The 24917-nt window shown below is 38.2% G+C and overlaps 2 protein-coding genes across 4 annotated transcripts in view; both read left to right on the top strand.

The window, feature by feature from the left end:
- Positions 1 to 5164: 5164 nt before the first annotated feature.
- LOC103723183 (zinc finger A20 and AN1 domain-containing stress-associated protein 5-like) lies at positions 5165 to 6911 on the top strand. The gene is made up of 2 exons (XM_008814019.6): positions 5165 to 5348; positions 5518 to 6911. The coding sequence occupies exon 2, from the start codon at positions 5564 to 5566 to the stop codon at positions 6035 to 6037; it is 474 nt and encodes a 157-aa protein (XP_008812241.3). The 5' UTR covers positions 5165 to 5348; positions 5518 to 5563; the 3' UTR covers positions 6038 to 6911.
- A 1803-nt stretch (positions 6912 to 8714) lies between these two features.
- The window catches only part of LOC103723184 (cell division cycle 20.2, cofactor of APC complex-like), a 29795-nt gene continuing 13592 nt past the window's right edge, over positions 8715 to 24917 (top strand). For 2 of the 3 annotated variants that reach the window (XM_039131066.3, XM_039131069.3), the window contains exons 1-6: positions 8715 to 9401; positions 10143 to 10424; positions 10534 to 10803; positions 11228 to 11818; positions 11929 to 12167; positions 12267 to 12300. In XM_039131066.3, coding sequence (XP_038986994.2) covers positions 9261 to 9401; positions 10143 to 10424; positions 10534 to 10803; positions 11228 to 11818; positions 11929 to 12072 — 1428 coding nt within the window. In that variant the 5' untranslated portion in view covers positions 8715 to 9260 and the 3' untranslated portion in view covers positions 12073 to 12167; positions 12267 to 12300. Of the gene's footprint in view, positions 9402 to 10142; positions 10425 to 10533; positions 10804 to 11227; positions 11819 to 11928; positions 12168 to 12266; positions 13009 to 13053; positions 13468 to 24917 lie in introns of those variants that run through there. The other variant, XM_088710193.2, reaches the window with a different exon arrangement.

Here is a 24917-nt window from a genome sequence, read left to right as displayed (position 1 = left end):
GTGAGTTTGTGCCAATGCAGAAAATATTTTAATGTAAGTGCCAAGAACAAAACCAATATTAGCTTTGAGAAATTTTCCACAATTACAAAATCAGAAAGCTTATCTCCTGGGTTCACAATCCTAGAGATCCAAATAAGTTCTTATGAAGAGTTTTCAAAGGCTAAAAGGTGAAAACAATATTTTCAGATTTAGAAATGATTCTAGTTTGTTTTTCTAGATGACATACATAGCAAACTTTGACCTTGCAAAAATTAATCTAAGTGAACCAATGACAAGGTCTTTTGAGATTAAGTCCATACTAGTATGAGTTGATTTTATATGCCAAAACTAGACTCTTTAATCTTGGTATTCTTAATACATATATTTAAAAAAAAATACCAAGTAGACATTCTTATGTTTATGATCAATAAAGGATAATGCCATGGATAACAACTCTCAATCAAGCATATAGATAATTCAAAGAGTTATTCTAAGAGTATTGATTAAGCAAATTATCCATCAATAACTGAAGCATAATATAGGAAGATGGAGTGATTTGGATATATTTTCATTTCATACCAAGAGTATCGCCTATATCACAGAAATGATTAATACTAGCTACAATTTCAATATGAGAGGATGCAAGGATTACTAATTTCATTATTTCTTCCATTTTGGTCACTCTTCTTAATTATATTTTAAGTTCTATTCTTTAACACGTGTCTAGAGAACCCATTGTCCAGATAACATCTTTCATTGGAATCTTGGGTAGCTAGACACATTTGCTAACAATGATCATGTTTTCAACTTAGAAACCCAAGCTCTTTTGGGTCCTTGCAGGTTAGCTATAATTGTTCCTTTTGGAACCCATATTCTCTTAATTACCATTTTGTCTATTAGTTTGCAGGTTTTAGGAGTACAAGTAATATACTTCTGCATACTCTTGCTAAATTTAAACAACATAGATTTAGCAAAAATAGATAATGAATTTTCAGTTTTCTGTTTCTGTTTATTAGTTTCACCAGATTTGTGAAAAATCGTTTTAGGATGAATAGTGGAGGATTTAAGAAATATATTCTCGAAAGATTTTTGAGTGTACCAAGGTTGATATCCCAATCCAGCTTTGTCATATACAGCTCTTGAGTTTTCTATCATTAAATTCAGTTTTTCAGAGCTGGGAGTGAATCTTTCAACAGTAGGTTTCAAATTATCAACTTCTTTAGTTAATTTTTCATTATCTTCTGAAAGCAATCCATTGTTTTTCTTAAGTTTATCATGGCTTTCAGTGAGAAGTTGATTTCTCTGATTTAGTTCTTTATTTTCTTTAATTAAGATTTCAATTTTATTATTTAGTTTTAGTTTTTCATCTATTAGAATTTGATTTTCATTCTTCAAGTTCTTGTTCCTACAAATAAGTTTCTTATGTTCTAAATACAAATCAGAAAAAGCATCATGAAGTTCATCGAATGTAAAATCATCTTCAGTTTTATCATATACTTCATATTCAGAAGAGGAGACACTTTGTGTTTCAACACATACCTCGTTCTTGTGTCCCACAAGGCATAGATTTTCAATATCTGCTTGCCTCTCATCTTCTTCAAAGCTAATTTTTGATTTGCTAAAAATGTTAGTGCTTTCATATTTAATCTCTAACATATTCCATATGTCTTTAGCAGTTATGCAAGAAGATATGTAATTAAATTCACTATCATTTAATGCACAAAATAGAATATTCATGGCTTTTGCATTTTGCTGAGCCCTTTCTTTATCATGATTAGTGTTTGTGTGTAGCCCATTGACTATGATACTCCATAAATCGTAGTCATGTGCTTGAATGAAAATGCGCATGCGTGCTTTCCAATATGTGTAGTTTATACCATCAAATAGTGGAGGTCTATCAATTAATTGTCCCTCACTCATAGAACATCCCACTTGGGTTGTCATGATCTTTAACTCTTGATTGTGAGATCAATGAGTACTATTAGAGCACCTTGCTCTGATACCACTTGTTGCCCAAGGTGACAAGCCAAGAGGGGGGGGTGAATTGGTTTCTTTTAAATTTTGGTGTTTTAAAAGTTTTCTTAATTAAGTGCGGTGGATGCTTTCTTAAATTATTTGAATGAGTTAAACTAGAACAAAGATGGAAGATAATGCAAGAATAAATGTAAGCACATGCACAACACAAACACAACAATATATAGTGGTTCGGTGCTCTCCTTAGCACCTACGTCCACTCCCCAAGCGACCCCTTGGGAATTCACTATAATCTCGCGGATTACAGTTGGATTGTTTTCCGGGCTCACAATCCAAAAACCTTTGTTGGTTTTACGGGCTCACCAACGAACCTATACACTTTGGTTTTCCGGGTTCACCAAAAACCTTTGTTGGTTTTGCGGGCTCACCAACGAACCTTTACACTTTGGTTTTCCGGGTTCACCAAAAACCTTTGTTGGTTTTGCGGGCTCACCAACGAACCTTTGCACTTTGGTTTTCCGGGTTCACCAAAAACCTTTGTTGGTTTTGCGGGCTTACCAACGAACCTTTACAAAGTGTTTAACAAATGAAAAGAAAAGATTCAAACTCCTAAATGAGCATATGAAACAATATAAACTACAAAGAAGAGTTAGAAAGTATTTATCGCTTTGAAGTGGCTTTGCTCTTCTTTGTCAAGGATGCTTCACTCTTCAAGGGAGGATGGAGCTCTTAATGCCTCTTTGAATCTGCTCAATCCCTTTCTTTGATTCTTGAATGAAGCACTTGGATGAAGCTTGCCTTGCTAGGGTTCTCTCTTGAATGCACTTAATGTATTTTTCCAAAAGCTTGCTTCCTCTGATGAATACTCCCTCTTAAATACTTCTCCAACCTCCAAATAGTCCTTTCTGACCGTTGGATTGAAGAAACTAGCTGTTTATAGCCGTTGGGAGTCCAAAAAGCATTTCTGCACAACTAGCCGTTATGTTCAGCCCGTGTTTGGGTCGGCTCAACCTGTCCTTGGGTCGACCCAACCTTCACTTGGGTCGACTCAAACATTCCTTGGGTCGACCCTCTCAGAAAACACAGAAACTTGAAATTCAGCCTTCTGTTGCCTTGGGTCGACCCAACCTTTCTTTGGGTCGACTCAAACCTTGGGTCAGCTCAACATTTTTCTTGGGTCGACCCAAGGTCAGCTTCAGAAAATTCAGAGCCTTGAATTTCAGCCTTTCTTCACTTGGGTCGACTCAACCTTTCTTTGGGTCGACTCAAGGTTTACTTGGGTCGACTCAACTTCTTCTTGGGTCGACCCTCTCAGAAAATCCAGAGAGCATTCTTCCTTTGCGTTTTGAGGTTCTTTGGAGGTTGGGTCGACTCATGCTTACCTTGGGTCGACCCAACTCACTGTTCATTTGTGCCACTTTTGCAGGAGTGTGCCAGATGATTCCTCGATGTGCCGGGGTCGACCCAATCAACCTATGGGTCGACTCAATCCACACTTTGCTGCATTCTTAAGGTTAGATTCATTCAAATGAACAAGACCATATATATATTCTCAATTAAACAAATGTACTGAGAGTAATGAACTTATAAATGAAGTATCAATCTAACTTATAGCATGCTCTAGATAATTGCTTGTTAATCATCAAAATAACACTATCATCCTCATATAGCTTATTCGGTAAATAATATTAATGCATATATTTTTTATTCTTTTTAACACTAAGTAGGTACTATCAAACCTACGATATTGACCATACATATGTAATAAAGTTTTCATTATTATAAAATTACATCTTATTTATTAATACTTTGAAATTTTAAATATTTTAATTATTCAAAATGTTTTTTTGTATTGTTATATTTTAGATGTTGCACAGCATCGAAAATGGGACCACAAATCCGTCACACAAAACAAGAAGGTTGGAAGTTGAAGCTAAGTTTCCTCTTTCATAGACCTAAACTATGACTCATATTAGCTAACTCCTTAAACAACTTGTTGCTGGAAATTGGACCCAGGGGCGGCCGTCGGCTGAGGAGGAGGAGCTTCGGTGGATTCCGGCGGGCGGCGACCTGACGGCGAGCGGCGTCCTCCGTGGGGTGGGGATCTGCAATAAGCCGGTGGCCGGGGTTTCCGGCGCCGGCCCTCCGATGCTTAAGTTAGAGGGGGCTTAAATTTGGGAGAGAAGAAGGGGAGAAGAGCAGAAGAGCGTTCTGCTGCCCTTTTTCTGAGTCCAACCCCCTCCTTGAAAAGGAGGAATTCCTCTTTATAGGGGAGTCGGATTACCTGTGATGTGATGGGGTGAGGTCGCCGTACGACTCAGCACGTCGCTCAAGTTGATGCGTGATCAGGTGAATTAATGCTTCAGCGTCGGAGGTGAGGTCGGGATCAGAGAGTTGTCGTGGCTGACTGGACACTGCCGAGCCGTCTTACCGTGGAGGATTGAGGATCCGTAGATAACAGGAGTCATGCGCATTGATTGTTGAGTGAGCCGGAGACATATATTAATTGTTGAGTGAGTCGGGAGTTTGCAGAGATCGTGCGCATTAAATGCTGGGGGCGGTGGCAGGGTATGGCCCCTGACCGGGCTTCAGAAGGGTGTACCCGTGGTAAGTGGGCGGTGAGGGCAGACTTCCGAGATCGGGAGCTCTCCGGGTCGGGTGTTCCGAGGTTGGGCGCCGAGCTCGGCCGCCCGAGGTCGGCCGTTGTCGGTCCTTCGACGGCAGAGTTCTCATGGGCTGGGGGGGGGGGGGGCTGCGCTCCCCCATCTTAGAAATTATAGCTCATTATCCGTATAAATATAAGTTTAAATTCTATTAACATAGTAACTATAAGTGGAAAAAAAAATATTATACATTCATATTGATATGTATATTCTATAAGACAACAAACAAATTAAAAACAGCAAAACTAGCCGGGAATGTTGATAATATAGCCCGGCAAGCATGTGGCCGACCAAAATATATCCAATTTGGAACATCTTGTTTGATTACATGCTGAAAATATCTAATTGAACAATTGTTAGACAAATAGAAAACAAACACAATACCTTCCCAGCCTCACGATGACAACATCTCCGGCCATCCCCATCCACCCTTAACCTCGTATTAACAATAATTAACAGAAGCTTGTCTTGTGAAAAGCGGCAATTATTACCATAAAGCGTTCGCATTTGAGTACAACAACGTCTTTTATTAATTTAAAGGGTGCGAAGCGAACTACGACCACTCTCCACCTCCTATAAATTCTTCTCCCCATCGGTCTCTCCTCCTTTTATCTTAAAAAAAACACACCTTTCTCTCCTCCTCCTTTTCTCTCTTCTTCCTTTTTCTCGTTCGGAAAGAAGAGAGATTGGGAGAAAGAGAGAGGCGATCTGACATCCTTGTCGTAATTTGAGGTATATTTTTTCCCCGATCTTTTCTTTAACTAATCTATAATGGATTGTGCATAAGAGAAGAATGGATCGATCTCATTTTGCGTAATCGAAGCAAATTCCAGGGTAATTCTTGTATTCTTTCCAATTTTTCTTGGATTTTTGCTGAAATTTTTGATCTATAATCATGAAGACCGCGGCTGGCTGGGCTTTCGATTCTTGCTAAGGAGGAAACAAGGATGGCGGAGGAGCAGAGATGGCAGGAGGGGCACTGCCTATGCGCCAACAACTGTGGCTTCTTCGGCAGCCCCGCCACCCTCAACCTCTGCTCCAAATGCTACCGCGATTTCCGCCTCAAGGAGGACCAGGCCGCCTCTGCCATGATCGCCGTCGAGAAATCCCTCTCCGCCACCGCGGCGGTCCCTCCTTCTCCTGCGGTAGCCTTAGTGGCCGCGGAGCCCGTCGTCGGAACGCTAGCAGAGCAGGCGGCGCCACCGCTTCAGCAGCAGCAGGAACGACGGTCGAACAGGTGCGGGGCGTGCCGGAAGAGGGTGGGGCTTACGGGGTTCCGGTGCCGGTGCGGGGCGACCTACTGCGGCGCCCACAGGTATCCGGAGCTGCATGGGTGCAGCTTCGACTACATGGCCGTGGGTCGTGAGGCCATCGCCCGAGCCAACCCCGTCGTCAAGGCCGACAAGCTTCACCGGATCTGAAGACGGCGCCGCGAATCCATCACTTTACGCTTGTTTTGGCGGTGTCGGTGCTTTTTATTTCTTCGTTTCGTTTCTCTCTTTTTCTTTTGTTAATTTATTTTTTATTTTTATTATAAAAATATTTTGTCAAGATAAAGCCAGGATGAGAGTTTATCGGATTGTCTAGATCTCTTTTTGTATCTGAAACTATCTAAATATGAATAAAAATTTGAGCATCCGATTAGTTTAAAAAAAAAATAGGCAATTGTTCGATCGGTATCTAAATATCCGATTTCATTTGTAGTTCTATTTAATTTTATATAGCACTCATAAATTTTTTTAAAAAATAAATGGCCACATTAATATACTACTAACTTGATTTATCATCTACTTAGTAATACCTTTCATTCTATGGCCATAAAATTTAATTATTCAATTTATATCCGTATTTATATCTCTATTTTCAGTATCTAATTTGTATCAGTATTCGTTAAGAACAAATATAGATATAAATTTTTACATCCCACTAATATCGGTTCCATATCTATATTCATCAAACAAATAAATATAGTTATAGATATATTAGTATCCGATTCAATTTCAACCTTATGTAGAGTTACACAAGAATTAAAAATATATATATGCATTTATACGATTGCAGAGTCATAATATTAGAAACTAGATAAGTCTCCAGAAGGTGGGATTTAATTGGACAATTTCATAGGGGATTGGCTATTGTTTTGGAGCAAAATTTTTAAAAGGGCCATGTATGGTCAAGACTATTTTGAAAGAGATGCATATCTTATTTAAATAAAGGAATTAATTTAAAAAACACAAGAACAAGAAATTACACCTCCACATCATACAGTTGGCATTAGGGGATATTTGATGCCATTCCTACCGCTGGCGCAAACTTATTGTGGTATAAAAATATTAATTTCTTTATGCCATACCTAAAAGTAGGCCCAAAAGCATTTTTCTTTGGTTATTTTTTATAATAAAAAACTATTTTATAAAATTTAGTGCAAATAAATGTTTTATTTTTAGTCCTAATCTATTTGTTTGACTTTGAATTAGGAATAATTTACTATTTTGAAAAGGAAGAATAATTTTTTTACTTAATTTCTTCCTCCAATTTACTCCACTTACCCAACTATAATTCAACTTTTTATTCTTCAACTAGGAAAGTTTACGCTACGTCTTTTTCTGAAAATGAGTCACTTGTATGATAATTTTAGAGTTTTTGTGATTGATCATGCAAAGAAGCCTATTTACAAGCAATAAGAAAGTGATTATTGGGGAAAAAAATCCCACCACGTTCTTTCACATTTAATGTCTTCCATGAATCAAACTCTTACAAAAAAGAAAGAAAAAAAAAAGAAACACATATATTAAGCCACAAATAAACTAATAGAAAAATCTTTTGCAAAATAAAAGCAAAACTATTCATTATAATATAACATAAGGTCGCATTACAAAGAAATATAGAATAGTGCATGTTTATTGCAGCTAGCTGCAAACCCTTTGATATTATAAGGAAAACTAGCATTTGCCACATGAACATGCTTTTGCTTAAAAAATGAGCCTTATTTATATGGTCCTCATTCTTTGTGGGGGAAAAGAGCATAATACCAACAATTGGGAAGGCCACAAAGACTTAAGATTAATTTATCCATAATATTTGAGAAAGAGAAGTATGTGTTTTTACTCTTTCGTTTTTGGATGCAATCCTTATAGGAAAGCCTGATGTCAGAGCATATGCATGTTGGATTTCAAAGCTTTCCTATTACAACAAAATAGAGCATTTTGCCAGCCAAACTCTATTTACAAAATTTATAAGATGCAGAATAAGTTATATATGATGCTCGTTCTTTTGGGCATAGACTATTTTATGTTTGCTCAATATGCACTCTTTATGTCAATTCATCTCTTTAGATGACATGCTTGATCTTAATTTTATATTATGAGTTATATTATATGAATATTATAATATGTCAAGCAATATTGTAATTATGATATAATATAATATATAATGTTGCTATAATAAGATGTTGTTATTCTTTTAGTACTATAATAATAAAATATAATCATATTATCCTACTATAATATAAAAAATGTCATTATAATATTATAATTATTATAATAATAAGATTTAGTAATTTTAGTAATAGAAAATAAAATATTATTATGGCATCTACATCTACAAATTAGACATATAATATCTTATCTAATATAATTTAGTCAAAATAATAATTTTTATTTATCATCATATCATATATTAATATATTTCTTGTATACTTCTTATATTTTCTATATTATATTATATATTAATTGTAGTATTGATTATTATATTATATTGATATCTTTATATAATAAATAAAAATATAAAATTAAAAATAGTATATGAACAAATGATTTTATATAATGGAAAAGACTATTACAATATATTATAATAATATATTGACAATACTTTTACATATATAATAAGATTATATTATAATATATGTAATTATAAGTAGTTAATTATATAAGGATTCATAATTCATTTTCACATTTATTATAATAATTATGTAATAGTAATACTGTGATGAAATATTATTCTAAAAAGTTTTATTCACATTTATTTTCTTGATGCTCCTACAAAGAGGCCCCTAACTATGTAAACTTAATAAATTTAGCTGTTTGTAATAGAGCTCTTACTATTAAAATTTCATTGCAATAAATTTGCCATTATGTTAATGAAAGTGACTGCTATTTCAGCTAAGAAAATATTAGAGGTGAAGCATGGGCTAGCTAGCTCTCCAGAGGTGCTTCAAATGTCAAAAGACATAGGGTTCTCGAGGGTGTTTGTGAAAATTGCTTGCTTCAGCTCATCAGCAACGGCTATATTCCCCGCGAAGCGATTGTGGGGGGGGGGGGGGTTTGAAAAGCCAGAAACCCCAACACCGTCCTCCCTCAAATAAAAAGGGATCACCACATCCCAAACCTATCTGTCTCAGCAAAAAGAAAAAACTCTCAGGAGAAGGAGAAAGAGCTCTTTTCTCGCCCTGCAACGATCTCAATCAGTTCTCCCTGAAAGAAAAGCTCTCGTTTTGCGTTCTTCTTCTTTGTTTTCTAATTGTTCTGCTCGCTAACGTTTTCTTTGGTGCAGGGTTTCTCTTTATCTTAGTTTTAATCTGCGTAATTATTTTTTTATTTTGTGTTCTAGTCTTTGTTTTCTTGGATTTTTTGTTTGCTGCTAACAATGGATGCCGGAAGTTTCTCTTCTTGCATCTCTTCCGAGAAGGCCCGGCCTGCATCTCGCCACCCTCTTCGAGCAGTCGGTTCAAGGCCTTACATGCCTTCTCTCCTTTCTTCATCGAAGGATTTTTCTTCCCGGCAGAGCGTAAGCATCATCTTTCTCTTAAAGAATATTTGTGATCGGCAGGAATTAGTTCTTTTCCGTACATATGGGTTTTGTCTCGTTGTCCTATGATTTATATGCGTATGTTTTTTGTCACTCAGATGTTTGTTAAAAGTTCGATGTGATTTCAAGAGAATTTTTTTGTTTTGCCCCTTTTTCTGTTCCTCAGACGTTTTCTTTCCTGATTTTTGTGGAAAATTGCTGGTTCGTGTAATCATCTTGGCTTGGATTTATTTCAGGGCTATGCTGATGTTTCCGTGCTTTGGATTCAATTTCTTGGCTTCTTGATATTACGAGTCCTTTTGAAAGAATTCTTTTTGCCTCTTTTCTGTCCCTAAGACATTCTCTTTCCTGATCTCTGTGGAAAATTACTGGTTCATATTTGACTTCATGGAGAAAACATTTGTTTTTAGGGCTATATTGATGTTTCTGTGCTCTGCATTTGATTTCTTGGCTTGCTGATTTCACGGGTCCTTTCGAAGGTTGCTTTCCTTGTTTGGCTTCATCTTCTCCGTATCATCTAAACATTCTTTGCAGTCTGTGATCAAATCTTTTTTCCTGGTCACCGTCCCTCTCTTGGATGTGTGCTTCTCTTGCAATCTCTTGAAAGTTCTATTCCTTTATGGAATTCTTAATACTCTCTTCTTTAGGTGTTCCATTTTCTGGTTTCTGTGTGAAAATACTGCTTTCTTGGGCTTAATTTTCCTTTTTGGTCAATTGAAGGGAGGAGATAGATTCATTCCGGACCGGTCTGCCATGGATTTTGACCTGGCCTACTACCTGCTAACAGAGAGAAGGACAGAGAAGGAGAACGCTGCAGCTGCATCCCCATCCAAAGGGACATACAGAAGGCTTCTTTACGAGAATCTTCTGAATAATAGAACTCGAATTCTTGCTTTCAAGAGTAAGCCCCAGGCACCTGCGGAAGGTATCCTCCAAGAAGCCCACTCCAATGCCTCTTCCCATCTGGCCAGGTTGGCAAAGCCACGGAGATACATTCCCCAGGTGAGTTTTCTTCTTCTTCAGCAACGTCTTGTTGTCTATATTTCGTTCTTCTTGGCCAAATGCTGTTGTTTCTGTTCTCAACTTTCTTGGGTTTTTTTATTATTGGCAGTCTCCTGAGAGGACTCTTGATGCACCAGACCTTGTTGATGACTACTATCTGAATCTGCTGGATTGGGGAAGCAGCAATGTTCTGTCGATCGCCCTTGGGAATGCGGTGTATCTCTGGGATGCTTCAGATGGTTCTACATCCGAGCTTGTCACCGTGGACGAAGATGTGGGTCCTGTCACTAGTGTCAGTTGGGCTCCTGATGGGCGGCATATTGCTGTTGGTTTGAACTCCTCCGACATCCAATTGTGGGACTCAAGCTCCAGCAACCTGGTTAGTGTCATTTCTCTGCCCCCTTATTTTTGTTTGCCTATTCTTTGGGTTCATGTGAAATTTGAATTTGTGGGATTTGGGTTGATTGATGAATCCAGGCAAAGATATAATTTTTATTTGGCCTGCATTTGCATTACTTCTGAAAATATTCTTATCTGTTCTTGTTGACCTGGGCTGATGAATACAATCGAAAAAGTTCTATGGTGCGGTTGCTCAGAAACTACTAAAATTATTATATATCAAATATGAAGCTTTTATTCACTTGCTGAAAGAACTTCTCCGGATTCTTTTTCTTTTGCAGATTGTGAATCTTGAAGCACTTGTGGTTCTAGATAGTGTACTATGCAGTAGTTCTTGATTCCTTGTTGTATCCAACCTGATGGTTCTTGTGGTTTCTAAATACTTGTTTCTTCTAAATTTGCAGTTGAGAACTTTGAGAGGAGTCCATGGATCTCGAGTTGGATCTCTTGCTTGGAACAACAACATACTCACAACAGGGGGGATGGATGGAAAGATCGTTAATAATGATGTGAGAGTAAGGTCGCACATTGTGCAAACCTACCGAGGACATCAGCGAGAGGTCTGCGGGTTGAAGTGGTCAGGCTCAGGACAGCAGCTGGCAAGCGGAGGCAACGACAACCTGCTTCACATATGGGACCTATCCATGGCCTCTTCAAATCCATCTCCAGGCCAAAATCAGTGGCTCCACAGGTTGGAGGACCACATGGCTGCGGTTAAGGCCCTTGCTTGGTGTCCCTTCCAGAGCAACTTGCTCGCATCCGGTGGTGGCGGTGGCGACGGGTGCATCAAGTTTTGGAACACCCGTACCGGGGTCCGGTTGAATTCAGTGGACACTGGCTCTCAAGTGTGCTCCTTATTGTGGAATAAGAATGAGCGCGAACTGTTGAGCTCTCATGGCTCTACTCACAACCAACTGATTCTCTGGAAGTACCCTTCGATGGTGAAGATTGCGGAGCTCACAGGCCATACTTCTCGGGTTCTCTTCATGGCTCAGGTATGTTTGATATTTTCTTCAGACTTAACATGGCCATAGATTTCTAATGACTTTATTTATATGTTATAAATTTGATTGTTGATGGGGTCTGTTTCTATTGGAATTTGCAGAGTCCAGATGGGCGCACTGTGGCATCTGTGGCGGGGGATGAAATGCTGAGATTTTGGAATGTATTTGGAACTCTTGAAACACCAAAGCCTGCTGCCAAGACAGCTAGTACAGGACCCTTCTCCAGTTTTAATCACATTAGGTGAAAAAGGAGGTGGAGGAAGGGGATGGGTCTCCATCTGATCCTTGAAAGCATGGCGTGATGGAAAGCATTGGGATGGAAGATGTAGCCTACTGCAAGGTAGTTGAAGTTTTGAAACATTTTGAAATTTAATGTCATCAAATTTTTGCCGCAGTTTATATGTATTAATCTTTGGTTTTCTCATGTATTTTGTTGCAGATCATATTACTGGCAGACCAACTTCTCTTGAAAGGTGAATTATTTCAAAACCTCATAATTTACTCAAGCAATTTTGATTTTAAATTAAGATACAACAGATAAACCTGATCTCATCAAGGCTTGAAATTTATTCCAAATTGGTGATATCAAATTTGTATAAATCTTGTGCTGCATGAATTTAGTGTTAGTGCTGCATGAATTTAGATAAAACTTCCATTGAATTTAGTGTTAGTGAATATAAAACACACTTTATACCCCCTTTATAAAAAGCAAAGAAGAAAAAGAACATCCTTTCTTTTGTTCTTTGGTTTTGGCCACTAAATCATCTAATTATAGTAATTTAAGAAAGGATAGACAGATAGTAATCATCAAATTTATACAGAATTTTGATTTTTTTTTAAATGATCAATAATTGTGGTTAAGTTTTGTGGCTAAAGTTTAAACCCATGGGAGCGGCTTCTGGGAGCAGTCCCTTTTTCTCAACCCATAAAAAAATTTAGAAAAGAAAATAAAATAAAATAAAATTTTAGTGCTACTTTTCGTAAATATTTTGCTTTGCTTTTTTTCCTTTTTTTCTCTTTTTTTGGGTTTAACTGCCTTTTCACATCTCTGTGTACTCAATTTGGTAAGAAAGACTAAGAGGGGACTAGGCATGATTAAATTTTCTAAGAAGGCCGCTTTAGCCGCCGACCCCCTGTTTCGTTCGAAACAGAAGTCAGGCGCTTAAAACATTTACAACTTCGTAAGTGAAGTCGGCATATCGATTGCCGACTTCACTTACGAGTAGACAGATTTTTTAAGCGGGCGACCCTTGTATCGAACGCTAAAGCAGCATATCCCTCCCTCCCTCCGCTCTCTCTCTCTTTTCCTCTCTCGTTTTGCCTCTCTCAGAGGTTGGCCGCTTAAGCGGCCCTTCTTCCCCGACGTCGGCCCCCTCGCGGCCTCTGCCGGGCTTCGCTGGCCCTCCACCGATGTCCTCTCCCTCTCCCTCTTCCTCTCCCTCCATCTCCCCACTCGCTCTTCCTTGCCTTCTCCTTCTCCGGCTTCGAGAATGCATTCCGTTTTTTGAGCCGGAACTGTATCGGTGAGCCATTAGTACGGTTCGAAACTGGCGGAACCGGCCGAGTCGGGTTGGTTGCGCCGACGGTTTAAAAGGACCATTATGGAGCTAGATGGTAAAGTAATATTAAAAAAAAATAAACCATTTATATAAAAGTACTAGATATATTACTAAACTATGAAAAGGAAATGAGATACCTAGTTGAATTTATTTAGTGACTAGTTGCAACTTTGCTGCCAACTGTAGGCATAGAAACAATGGAAGCCAAATATCATTTGGCATAAAGAGACCAGCATAATAATGACACCAGCCTGGCACTCACATGGTTTGCTTCATGCTGTACCTTTCTATTCTCTTGCTTGGTAGACACTGGCATAGTAGCATGCCGAGTGCAAACACACAGCCAGTATCATGTCAGTGCTAGATGCCCATAAGGCACTGGCATATACATAGCCATCCTGTATGGATCAGCACTTAAATCCAAGAGTAGCCAGGGTTCTAAGTTTTAACTATGATAATTGAAAATAAAATGATGAATGAGATAAGCTCCATATGAGGCCACAAAGAGAATTCTAGTGAATGAGGCCAAAAGGAAAACTTTCCTTCAGCGATGAAGGGTTACACTAATAGTGCTTATTGTGAGAACAAACATGAAGATTGGATGGTAGAAAAAGGTTCACTTTTCTGTAATCTTTGCATACCCTGGTGCATCTTCATGGAACATGTTCTAGGAAGCACAATGCCTTGAAAAGAAGCTACATGTAGCATTGCAAACTACAAACACAATTTAATTTTTAGATTAAGTTAGCTAATATAAATGATGTATCATTTTGATTATTTAATTCAGGTAGAATGTATTAAGCGTTGCACATGCAATTTAAAAAGAAAAGAAACAGAAAAATGGCAGATAACCATTGAAGCACCTAGGCAGATTAAATGGCTATTTAAGTGTTTGAGCAAAGTTCAATAGCCAACCAAACTAAAAGACATATGACATTTATGTAGGAAAGGCTTGAGTGGTTTAGCACCACGTAGCCATTTAAGCGGCCGACTAAGCACTTAATGATTGTTTTTGATAAACATTTGAATGACTGTCAATCCTAAAAGCATTATTCTCTTTTATCTATTTGTTCATAAGTGTAACATGTGAATACAAAGTCACAATGTGGTATGGCATCTATTCTTTCTCGCAAGGACAATAAGTCAAACATGATCCATAGTCAAGTAAGATAGCACAAGAATGGTTTATTATGAAGAGTAAAACAATTCCTGTCTTAAATTCAATATCTAACATTGCACTTAAGTCAGCCAAGTCTAATGCTGGTTGCCTTCCTTGCGAGAGGTTCAGATTATAAAAGCATGGTCAAAAGTGAATAATATCCAGGCAATTTTACTACTCTAATGCAAGGTCTTGATAGCTGAAATATGTAAGTCTCAATTGCTTTTTATTGTCCTTACACTATCAAGCCTAGGGTGACTATCCAGACACATCCTCCGAATGCTAGTCATCCACGATAAAAAACTAGGGACCTGTCAAAAGAATGCACTAGAAAATTTTCCGTTTCTTTTGATAAATTCGCATTCATGCTTTACAATAAATATCTTTTCCTATAAGTGTTCCCTTTCATCGAGTAAAATGGAAGTGTTAATCCGCCGATTTTTTTTATAAAATTTTACTTTTCCAATTTGTTCAGTTAGGAAAAAATTTAGCAATTTTAACAGCATGAAACAAATTTCTAATAGTTTACAAACATTCTATGACAAATTAGTAAAGAGAAGAACTGAAGAAGAGAAGATTGTCACATATCATAACAAAGGGTAACATACAAAAGATCGATAACATAATACGACAATAGCTGTATTCTAACTCATAATAACTGCAAATTATGGTACACATATAGGACTGTCTGCAAAACATAAATTCAAATCCTATCATTTAATACCATTACAGTACAAATTTCCAAAGGATGCACTAAAAAAGCATGCTCGAAGCCATAACTGCATATTGTAGCCTATGGCTCTCAGTAGTTCCATGTCATTCTTTACATACAAAATGTTGCTAGGCGCAATTCAGCCAGAAACTTGGCAGTGAATATTGAAGAATTTCATTAACATTGGATGTGGGATCAACATCAGCTAAGAAACAGAGAAAAGGTGAAGCTGTAAAATTCTTAATTATGTATACAATGTGCCTTTTCATTGTTTTATGATTTAATTAGAAAATAGAAACACCTTAATACAACATCAAATGTTGAGGAATTGCCAAAACATTACTACTTCAAGTCTAGCGGGTTACTTCGCTAGCATTTTAATTTATATTATTTGTCATTGCATTTAATGTCCAGTTTATTACATATGGAAATAAGTACAATTACCACATTGGCCGATATTATGATTGCAGTGTATATTACTATGTTTTGAGCTTTACCTGGACAGTAAAGAATACAAATTTCCACAAAAATGAGGGTTACCCAAGCTCCTGTCTTTTCTTTTGAAAGAGCAGAGTGGAAATGAGGAGGCACTGATAAAAACAAAAAGACAATCAGATAGCAATTATCCAACTGTATCAGAATTGTGCAATAATAGCATGAGCTAAAGAAACACTAATAAACAATAATATAGTATATTATAATACTTAAGCTAAGTTTAGTATCACAGCCTCAACGTTTGATTATCCAGGTCAATCTAGAAAAGCCCAAACCCAAACCCAATGGAGGAGATGCTTAAATAAGTGCGATGTATAAAATGAATTGATTGTCCAAATATAGTAGCAGCTGCTAAAATAAACAAAAGTCATATACATGATGTTTGCTGATGTTGTTTGCATTGCTGTATTATGTATGTAGGCATATTAGTTACTCAAGAATTCATGAAGCATAAAAACATGTCCTATGAGTGGTCGGGGCTCTCGTTATTATACATAGTGCAGAATAATCAAGTTTTTTGTGTGTATACCTTCCTAAATATGCGAAATTGATGAATACTCTTACAAAAAATTTATTTGCACATATAATCTCATAAAATGCTTGTTTTGCAAGTATAACCTTCTTTTTCTTTTGTTTCTTTGCATAACTACCCATGCCATCTAACACTGTTAAAAAATGAATAGTTAAAAAATGAAAGACTGAAATACCCTTAATAGGTAAATGTGCAAAAAGAAAAATTTATAAGGGTATCCATGCAAATAGCAACTTCGTGAGGGTAATCAAACAATTTCGCATATTTAGATAGATATACACAACTCTATGATTTTTGTTCCATGGGGGAAGGACAATCCCTCCAATCCATTGAACGCTGAGATTGACTACTGCAAGGACCAACAAGAGGCCCCATAAACATCAAAGAACCCTATATTAATTCGCAAGACACCGAACACTACTTACTAACACCACAAACCCCTTTTCCTCTCACGGTTACTTCCATGTGTGCTCTTGTGTTCCAAATAACCGTACGCACCTATCAGCCCCAATAATTCCTCATTCTACCTATTGTCCATAATTCTATTGAAGAACGAGGGTTAACTTATTGAAGCTTTGGCTTGAAAAAGTACATATTTGGATGGATAGGAGATGCTTAGCTAATAAATGCTAAGACATCCTAATTATCTTATTATATTAGAGATTGTATGAAGAAAACCATATGGCCAAGTATAAGAAGACACACGAGCACTAAATCCCAGCAACGAGGTGTCAAGTAGAGAAAGATTAAGTTGAATGTTATTATGAAATGTTTATGAAGGCAAAGAAAGGTGTACTCGGTGCTTTTGCTTACTGGAAAAGTTAGTGTATGGGTGTTCATTTGCATGTCCACATGAATCATTGGTAATTGTGGGTCCTCAGGAGTTGTAAGGAATGTGACCCAATGCATGGGAGGTAAAATTCAAAGTCTAGCTCCATGCTTTAGAGCAATTTTCTAGTTTTGAGGGCCAATTAGAGTCAAATGACCAGTAAAATTATCAAAAAGGTCATGATGATGTGCAGACTTGAATAGAGGTCCTTGTCAAATTATTCATGCTCCTGAATGGTTTCAATCATGGAGTTATGTAGCCCATATACCAGCATGTTTCTAAAGGGTACTCCACGATCCAGGATCAATCTAGGAACAACTTGGAGGGCAACTACAAAGACTTCAACAACACCAAGGTTCCCTCTGAAACCAATAATTATATATAGTTTACGCCAAAATAATCACTCTTATTCATCCTGTCCAGCCTTAATTTTGATTATCTAAATAAAAACTAGCGGTATTATAAAAGTTGCTAGTGACTTTTACAGTAACAAAAATTAAAGTACTACAATAATGTTATTTGACTTGTTTCATAGCGATGTATGCAAAATAAAGAAATATTTCCTGAATTGTTTCTCTAAGTATATATTATTTTGCTGGGCAATCAATAATCAAGTTTTGTTCATTAAAATGAAATAGCAGCTAAATAATTGCTGCTTTGTATTTTTCTTACTGCAAATAAATATTTAATGAGGGTATATATACAAATAGCAACTTTGCGAGCATATTTATGCAATTTTGTACATTTAAGAGTGTATACACTCAAAAACTCTAGAATTATCCCTTCATGTTCCAAAATATGCTCCTCAGGTTACATGGTGCTAGGGAAACAAGCTCAATTACCTCCACATGTTAGCATGATATTCTTGAATACTCTTCATAGATCCACAAATCTATTACCAGTTGGATTTTACCATTAATACCCTTCAAACAGGTTTTGCCAGAAGTTTCCACTGAACAAACACCACAATCTTGCAAATTCTCCTAGGTTATTTCTGAGAACCTTGATTAAAGCCATCAAGAAGACCATGGAGGTTATTTCTTTGGGGAGACCCATATTCAATCCTCACTTGAATTCGGCAACTCAAAAGGCACCTATTAATGTTTGATATAGATCTGATCCAAAAGATCAAACCTTGCAATAGGTAGGTAACTGAAATAAATTTCAGATCTGAAAATAAAGATGAAATCTAAAACATTTGTAGAATTTTATGCAGGAAATCTTCATTGCAAAACAAATCTTTGCTCGCAAAGGCAATCAATTTTTACAATCTAGGACAAATACTCAAGCCGATTAAAAGAAGATGAAAAGATAATTATCTAAAATAAATGACTACTTAAAATTGAAAAATAGAAAATTATCTAAAATATTCAAACCAAACTTAATTTGAAACAAATTATGTTAAACAAGGAAGGCCAAAGCGGACCGAACTATTCGGTTCGGCTCGTACCGAGCTGGCCTGGTGAGATACCGGGTCGGTTTAGCCATCAGAGTCAGTTTCGGCCCCAAATTGCTCGAAACCAGTTTCGAACTGACCAAAACTGGCCGAAAAAGGTCTGGAACCAGCCCGGAATCTGTCCGAAATCGGCTGGTTCTGTTCGAACTCGGTGCGAACTAGACGGTTCGCTAATAAAATATTGTTGGAAAGGTCCGAGAAGGCTTTCCCACCGGAGCCGACGTACTCTAAAAAGCAGTCTCGACCAGAATGGGAAACAACACACTCCAAGGCCTCATTCCGGTAGGAACTCCGTCCAGACCCTCTCACCTATTCACCCCATGGAGCACCTGCCTCAGTGAGATTCCGACATTGATAGGAGAATCGAAGAAATGGGCTGCAAGATTCAGGTCCTCAAAGAGTAGTCTCCGAAGGCGAATAATGACCTCAACTTCTCCTCAGAGCTCATTTCTTCCGGCATATTATGAAGAAACCGATCCCAATTCAGTTCAAGATGCCCCCCCAAGTGGAACTATATAATGGGACCACCAATCCCCTCGATCACTTGGAGAGTTACAAGGCTCATATAAGCATGGAACCACCGATGTCGTGCTTTGCAAGGCGTTCCCCGCGACCCACTTTGTCTCCAGCCGGAGATGGTGTCACAGAGGCGGCTTGGTTCTAGTTTTTCGGGCTTCGGCCCAATTCCATCTACACTATCGAGCAGCTCGCCCGCCTCTTTTTGACCCACTTTGCCTCCAGCCGGAGACGGCGCCCCGATTCAGACACGCTGCTATGCATCAAGCAGCAAGAGAAGGAGACCCTTAGGGTTTATGTCAGCTGCTTCATGCGGTGATGCTAGAGATCCGCAACTTGGATCAGTCAGTCGCGGTGTCAGCAATGAAGTGTGTTGCCGCCAATATCTGACCCAATCTAATGGCTCTTTGAGATTAGTGCTGGATTGGTCAGCAAGGAGGAAAGTCGGATCCAAGAAACAAAGGATCTCAACAACTTCCCTCGAAAGAGTTGCTGGGCTCTCTAATGACTCATAAACTTACCAAGAGGCACAATAGTGAAGAAGAGTTAAAGAAGAAGAGGACAATTGGTTTGAAGTCAGTAACTCAGGAAGAAGAGGAAAGTGAGGACTCAGAGGATGCTGAGGGTGATAAGGAGATAGCCTTAATCACCAAAAAGTTTAGACGATTCATGAGGAGAAAAGGCAAGGGATGAGAAAGAGGCCAATGGCTAATGGGGAGCCAAACAAAGAGAGAGAAAAGTAGCAGCCACTAATATGCCACGAGTGTAAGAAATCTGGCCATTTCATAGCAGATTGCCCACTGTTCAAGAAATCCCCTAAGAAGCCAAAGAAGAAGGCAATGATTGCGACTTGGAGCGACAATGACGAGTCAAGTTCAAAGGAGGAAGAATAAGAAACAATAAATCTTTGCCTCATGACTAATGAGAATGAGGTAAATTCTGCACCTAAAATGATTTTACTTTTGGTAAGCTTCAAGAAGCTTTCTATGAGTTACTAGATGAATTAAAGAAGTGTTGACCCCCTAATGGATTTTGATGAATACAAAACACTAGAGTATAATTCCCTTTATATTAACAATTTATTTGAGGATTTCAGGTGTTTAACTAAGAATATTGTTAAGAATTGTCAAGGCATGTTCCCATATTTTTCAAGGATTTTTTTGAAGATTTTTTGAGATGAAGAAAACAGATCAGGGACAGCCGAGACGTCTCCGGTTTGTCCCAGAGACGTCTCTGGCACGAAGAGGATGAATTGGCACGTCTGGAGACGTCCCCGGCACCTGGCGAGGCATCTCGCAGGGTCGGAGTCGACTCCCGACTCTGCGGAGTCGACTCTCTCAGAGACGGCAGAAAGGCCGATTTTAAGGGATGCGCACGAGTCGTCTCCGAAGGACGCGGAGTCGTCCCTACGCATAAAAAGCAAACTTCCCGAGACGTCCCCAGAAAGCGCGGAGTCGACTCTCTCAGGGGATTCCAGAGGACTTATTTTTCGGTGATAAAACTGCGGAGTCGTCCCCGACGTCGCGGAGTCGTCCCCATGCAAAAAGCGCAAACATCCCGAGACGTCCCCGTAAAGTGCCGAGCCGACTCTCTCAGAAAAATAGAAAAACAAGCATTCAAGCTGTTCTTCTTCAGAGACGTCCCCGTAAAGCGCCGAGTCGACTCCAAACATCGTCAAAAGAATTTTTATAAAGCCGAGACGTCTCGCGTTGAAGCGGAGACGTCTCCGGAGCACCTGGGACGCGACTGACACACTTTTGCAGGTTTGTTTGAATTTCAAACGGTCATTTCTTTGTGTCTAACGGATCTATTGCTTGTAGGGCTATAAAAGGGAGCTTTTAAGTGCCTTTAAACAACTTCTCACCAACCAAACACAAGATTATTCAAGAGAGAAGAAAGAGAAAGAGGTTCAAGGGAGTTAGTGCTTTCAAGAGGAGAAATCAAGTGCATTCAAGCTTTCCCATCTGATTTCGTGCTCAACTACTCACTCTCACTCGGCATTCAAAGCTCGCATTCAAGCCAACGTGATCCACATCGGAAGAATCACCATAACCCACGCTTCCAACGGCAAAGAGGGTTCTTCCAGTTTTGATATTTCTCATTGTTATATTTGCTTTCTTAAGAGCCTTTAAATCTTTGTAAAACATTTGATTATTGTGCTTGCTCCAGTCAAGGGACTTGGAACAAGGGATAGGCGTCCCAAGCCTAGGTTAAATTGGGGGATTGTAGGGTTCGTTGTTAGCCCAGGGTAAAACAACGAGTTGGGTAGTGCACTCGCAAAACTACCGGACTATAATCGCTGATTATAGTGGAAATTCCCAAAGGTGTTTGGGGAGTGGATGTAGGAGCAGTGGAAGCTCCGAACCACTATAAACCTTTGTGTGTTTGCGTTTGATTGTGGTTGCAACTTTAGTTTCACCTTTGCACATACACTTGTGTGTTTTGTTTTAATTAGACAAAAAGTTTTAAAACACCCAATTCACCTCCCTCTTGGGTGACCATCTCTGGGCAACAAGTGGTATCAGAGCAGGTGCTCTGTGTATTTCTTGAAGACCTAACCGTCTTTGCCAAAGATCAAGATGGCAACACCCTTCAACAATGTTCCTGCTGAGGGGCAGGCTACCAATAGACCTCCACTCTTCAATGGGACAAATTATTCCTATTGGAAGACTAGAATGAGAATTTTTATTCAAGCACAAGATTATGCCTTGTGGAGGGTCATAATCAAAGGACCACATGAACCATATCACATAGTTAATGGCATTCAAGTTTCCAAGCCTGAAGAGGATTGGGATGAGAATGATAGTAGGATGGTTCAACTCAATGCTAGAGCCATGAACTCATTGTTTTGTGCTCTAGATGTAAATGAGTTTAATAGAGTATCCACCTGTAGTTCCGCCAAGGAAATATGGGATAGGCTTAAAGTTACCCACGAGGGTACCAATCAAGTCAAAGAGTCTAAAGTGAACATTCTAGTTCACAAATATGAGTTATTTAAGATGGAACCCAACGAAACTATCTCATGCATGTTCACACGCTTCACTGATATAATAAATGGTCTAAAGAATTTGGGTAAATCTTACACTAACCCAGAACTTGTGAGTAAAATTCTCAGGTCCTTGCCAAAAGCTTGGGAAGCGAAGGTCACGGCGATCGTAGAAGCTAAAGACCTCAACACGTTGGCACTTGAACAACTATTGGGCTCATTGATGACGCATGAGCTCACAATGAAGCAACATGAAGAAGATGTGCCAAAGAAGAAGACAATCGCACTCAAGGCTACTTCAAGTGTTTGTGAAGAAGAAAGCGGTGAGAGTGAAGAAGAAAGTGAAGATGAAGACTTGGGCTTAATAGTAAGGAAGTTCAAAAAATTCATGAGAAGAAAGAAACCCTTCCCAAGAAAGAAGTTTGGAGGGAGAAATGATTGGGAAAAGGAAAAAGAAAAAGAAAGAGACCCAATCATATGTTATGATTGCAAGAGACCGGGACACATCCGCTCTGAATGCCCTCAACAGAAGAAGCACTATGGAAAGAAGAAGAAGAAGGCGTTGAAAGCAACTTGGGATGATAGTGACACATCCTCCTCCGAGGAAGAGAAGGAAGAGACCGCCAACTTGTGTTTCATGGCATTCAATGACGATGAGGTATGTCAAAGCTCGACTACAGATTTTACTTTAGAAGAATTATATGAAGCTTTCCAAGAGCTCATGAGTGATTGTAGTATGTTAGGAGCAAAAAATAAAGAATTAAAGGCCTACAATCAAAAACTAAAGGAAGACATTAAAAACCTATTGATTGAGAAGGAGAGCTTTGAAAATGTTAACACCATTGACCTAGAAAATAAAAATTCAAAACTTAGCATTGAAAATGAAATGGCAAAAACACTCATTAAGGAATTAAATCTAAAAGTTAAATTCCTACTCAATAATAATACCTCACTTGCACAAAATGTTGAATCCCTTAAAAATGATAAGGAAGAATTGGCTAAAGAAAATTTGGACCTCAAAAATGAGGTACATAAGTACAAACCAATTGTGGAGAAATTTACACATAGCTCTGAAAAATTAAATCTTATTCTATCCAATCAAAGAGCTGTTTTTAATAAAGCCGGATTAGGATACAAAACAAGTAAACAACAAAAATATCTAAAGAATTTTTTTGTGAAAGCAAAAGATATCAAAACTGAAAAATCTACCTGCTTTCATTGTGGAAAAAGTGGACATAAAGCCTATTCTTGCATTCAAAGAAAGATTCAAACTAACAAGAATACATTTGTAAAGGGTAAAAACACAACTAAAGTGTGGGTGCCTAAGGGAACCAACTATACTAACCAAGAAGGACCCAAGAAAACTTGGGTACCTAAGAGCTTCACATGATTATTTTGCAGGTATGCCTTGCAGCCGGGAATAAAAAGAGAATGTGGTATCTTGATAGTGGTTGCTCAAGGCATATGACCGGTGACAAGAGCCTTTTCGTCACCTTGAAATCAAAAGAAGGAGGAGTAGTCACATTTGGAGACAATGCTAAAGGTCAAATCATTGGCGTTGGTAAAATCTCCATATCACCCTCCTCATTTATTGACAATGTATTGTTAGTTAATGGATTAAAACATAATTTATTAAGTATAAGTCAATTTTGTGACAAGGGCTTTAAAGTGTCTTTTGAATCTTCACTATGCATAATTAGTAGTCCAGTTGATAATGAGATCATACTTACGGGACATAGGCGTGGAAATGTTTATATGGTAGATCTTGATGATCTCACCATGAAGGATGGCCAATGTCTTGTAGCCATGGATGCCAAGGTCAATGAGACTAGCTGGTTATGGCATCGTAGGTTAGGGCATGCTAGCATGGATCTAATTTCTAAATTGATTACAAAAGACCTAGTCAAAGGACTACCAAAAATAGACTTTGAAAAAAACAAAATTTGTGCTGCATGTCAACTAGGGAAACAAACAAGAAGTTCCTTCAAGTCTAAGAACATAGTCTCAACATCAAAACCCCTAGAACTAATTCACATGGATTTATTTGGACCCACTAGAACTGCTAGTCTAGGGGGTAAGAAGTTTGGTCTTGTAATTGTTGATGATTTTTCACGTTTTACATGGGTTTCATTTCTTGCACACAAAGATGAGTCCTTTCCCGCTTTTATCAAGTTTCATAATAGGATTTCGAATGAACTCAATCTTAAACTAAAAGCAATTAGGAGTGATCATGGTACCGAGTTTGAAAATCAGCATTTTGAAAAATTTTGTGAAGAAAACGGTATCAATCACAATTTCTCGGCCCCTAGGAAACCCCAACAAAATGGGGTGGTAGAAAGGAAGAATCGCACACTAGCAGATATGGCTCGTACCATGTTGTGCGAATCGGATCTACCAAAGTACTTTTGGGCTGAAGCAATAAATACTGCTTGTCATATTTTAAACCGTGCTTTAGTTAGATCTATCTTAAAGAAAACACCTTATGAGTTGTTGAAAAATAAGAAGCCTAATATAAGCTATTTTCATGTTTTCGGTTGTCGCTGCTTTATTTTAAACAATGGAAAGGACAATCTAAGTAAATTTAGTGCTAAATCAGATGAGGGGATCTTCTTAGGTTATTCCTCATCTAGTAGAGCATACAGGGTCTTCAACAAGAGAACTCTCGTTGTTGAAGAATCCATTCATGTTGTTTTTGATGAAGCTAATGGAGATTCTTCTAGAAAAGAAGAAGATGGTGATGCAGGTATACTTGAAGATAGGATGAAAGAATTCTCCATACAAGACAAACAACATGAGGATAAAATCAAAGAAGATACAATTCAGCAAGATGAAGAAGATCAACCTCC

Source organism: Phoenix dactylifera, chromosome 13, assembly GCF_051530095.1.
Source record: "Phoenix dactylifera cultivar Ajwa chromosome 13, Ajwa_hap1_PhDact_Kaust_v1.1, whole genome shotgun sequence".
NCBI lineage: Eukaryota > Viridiplantae > Streptophyta > Magnoliopsida > Arecales > Arecaceae > Phoenix > Phoenix dactylifera.
This window is presented reverse-complemented; position numbering and strand designations above follow the sequence as displayed.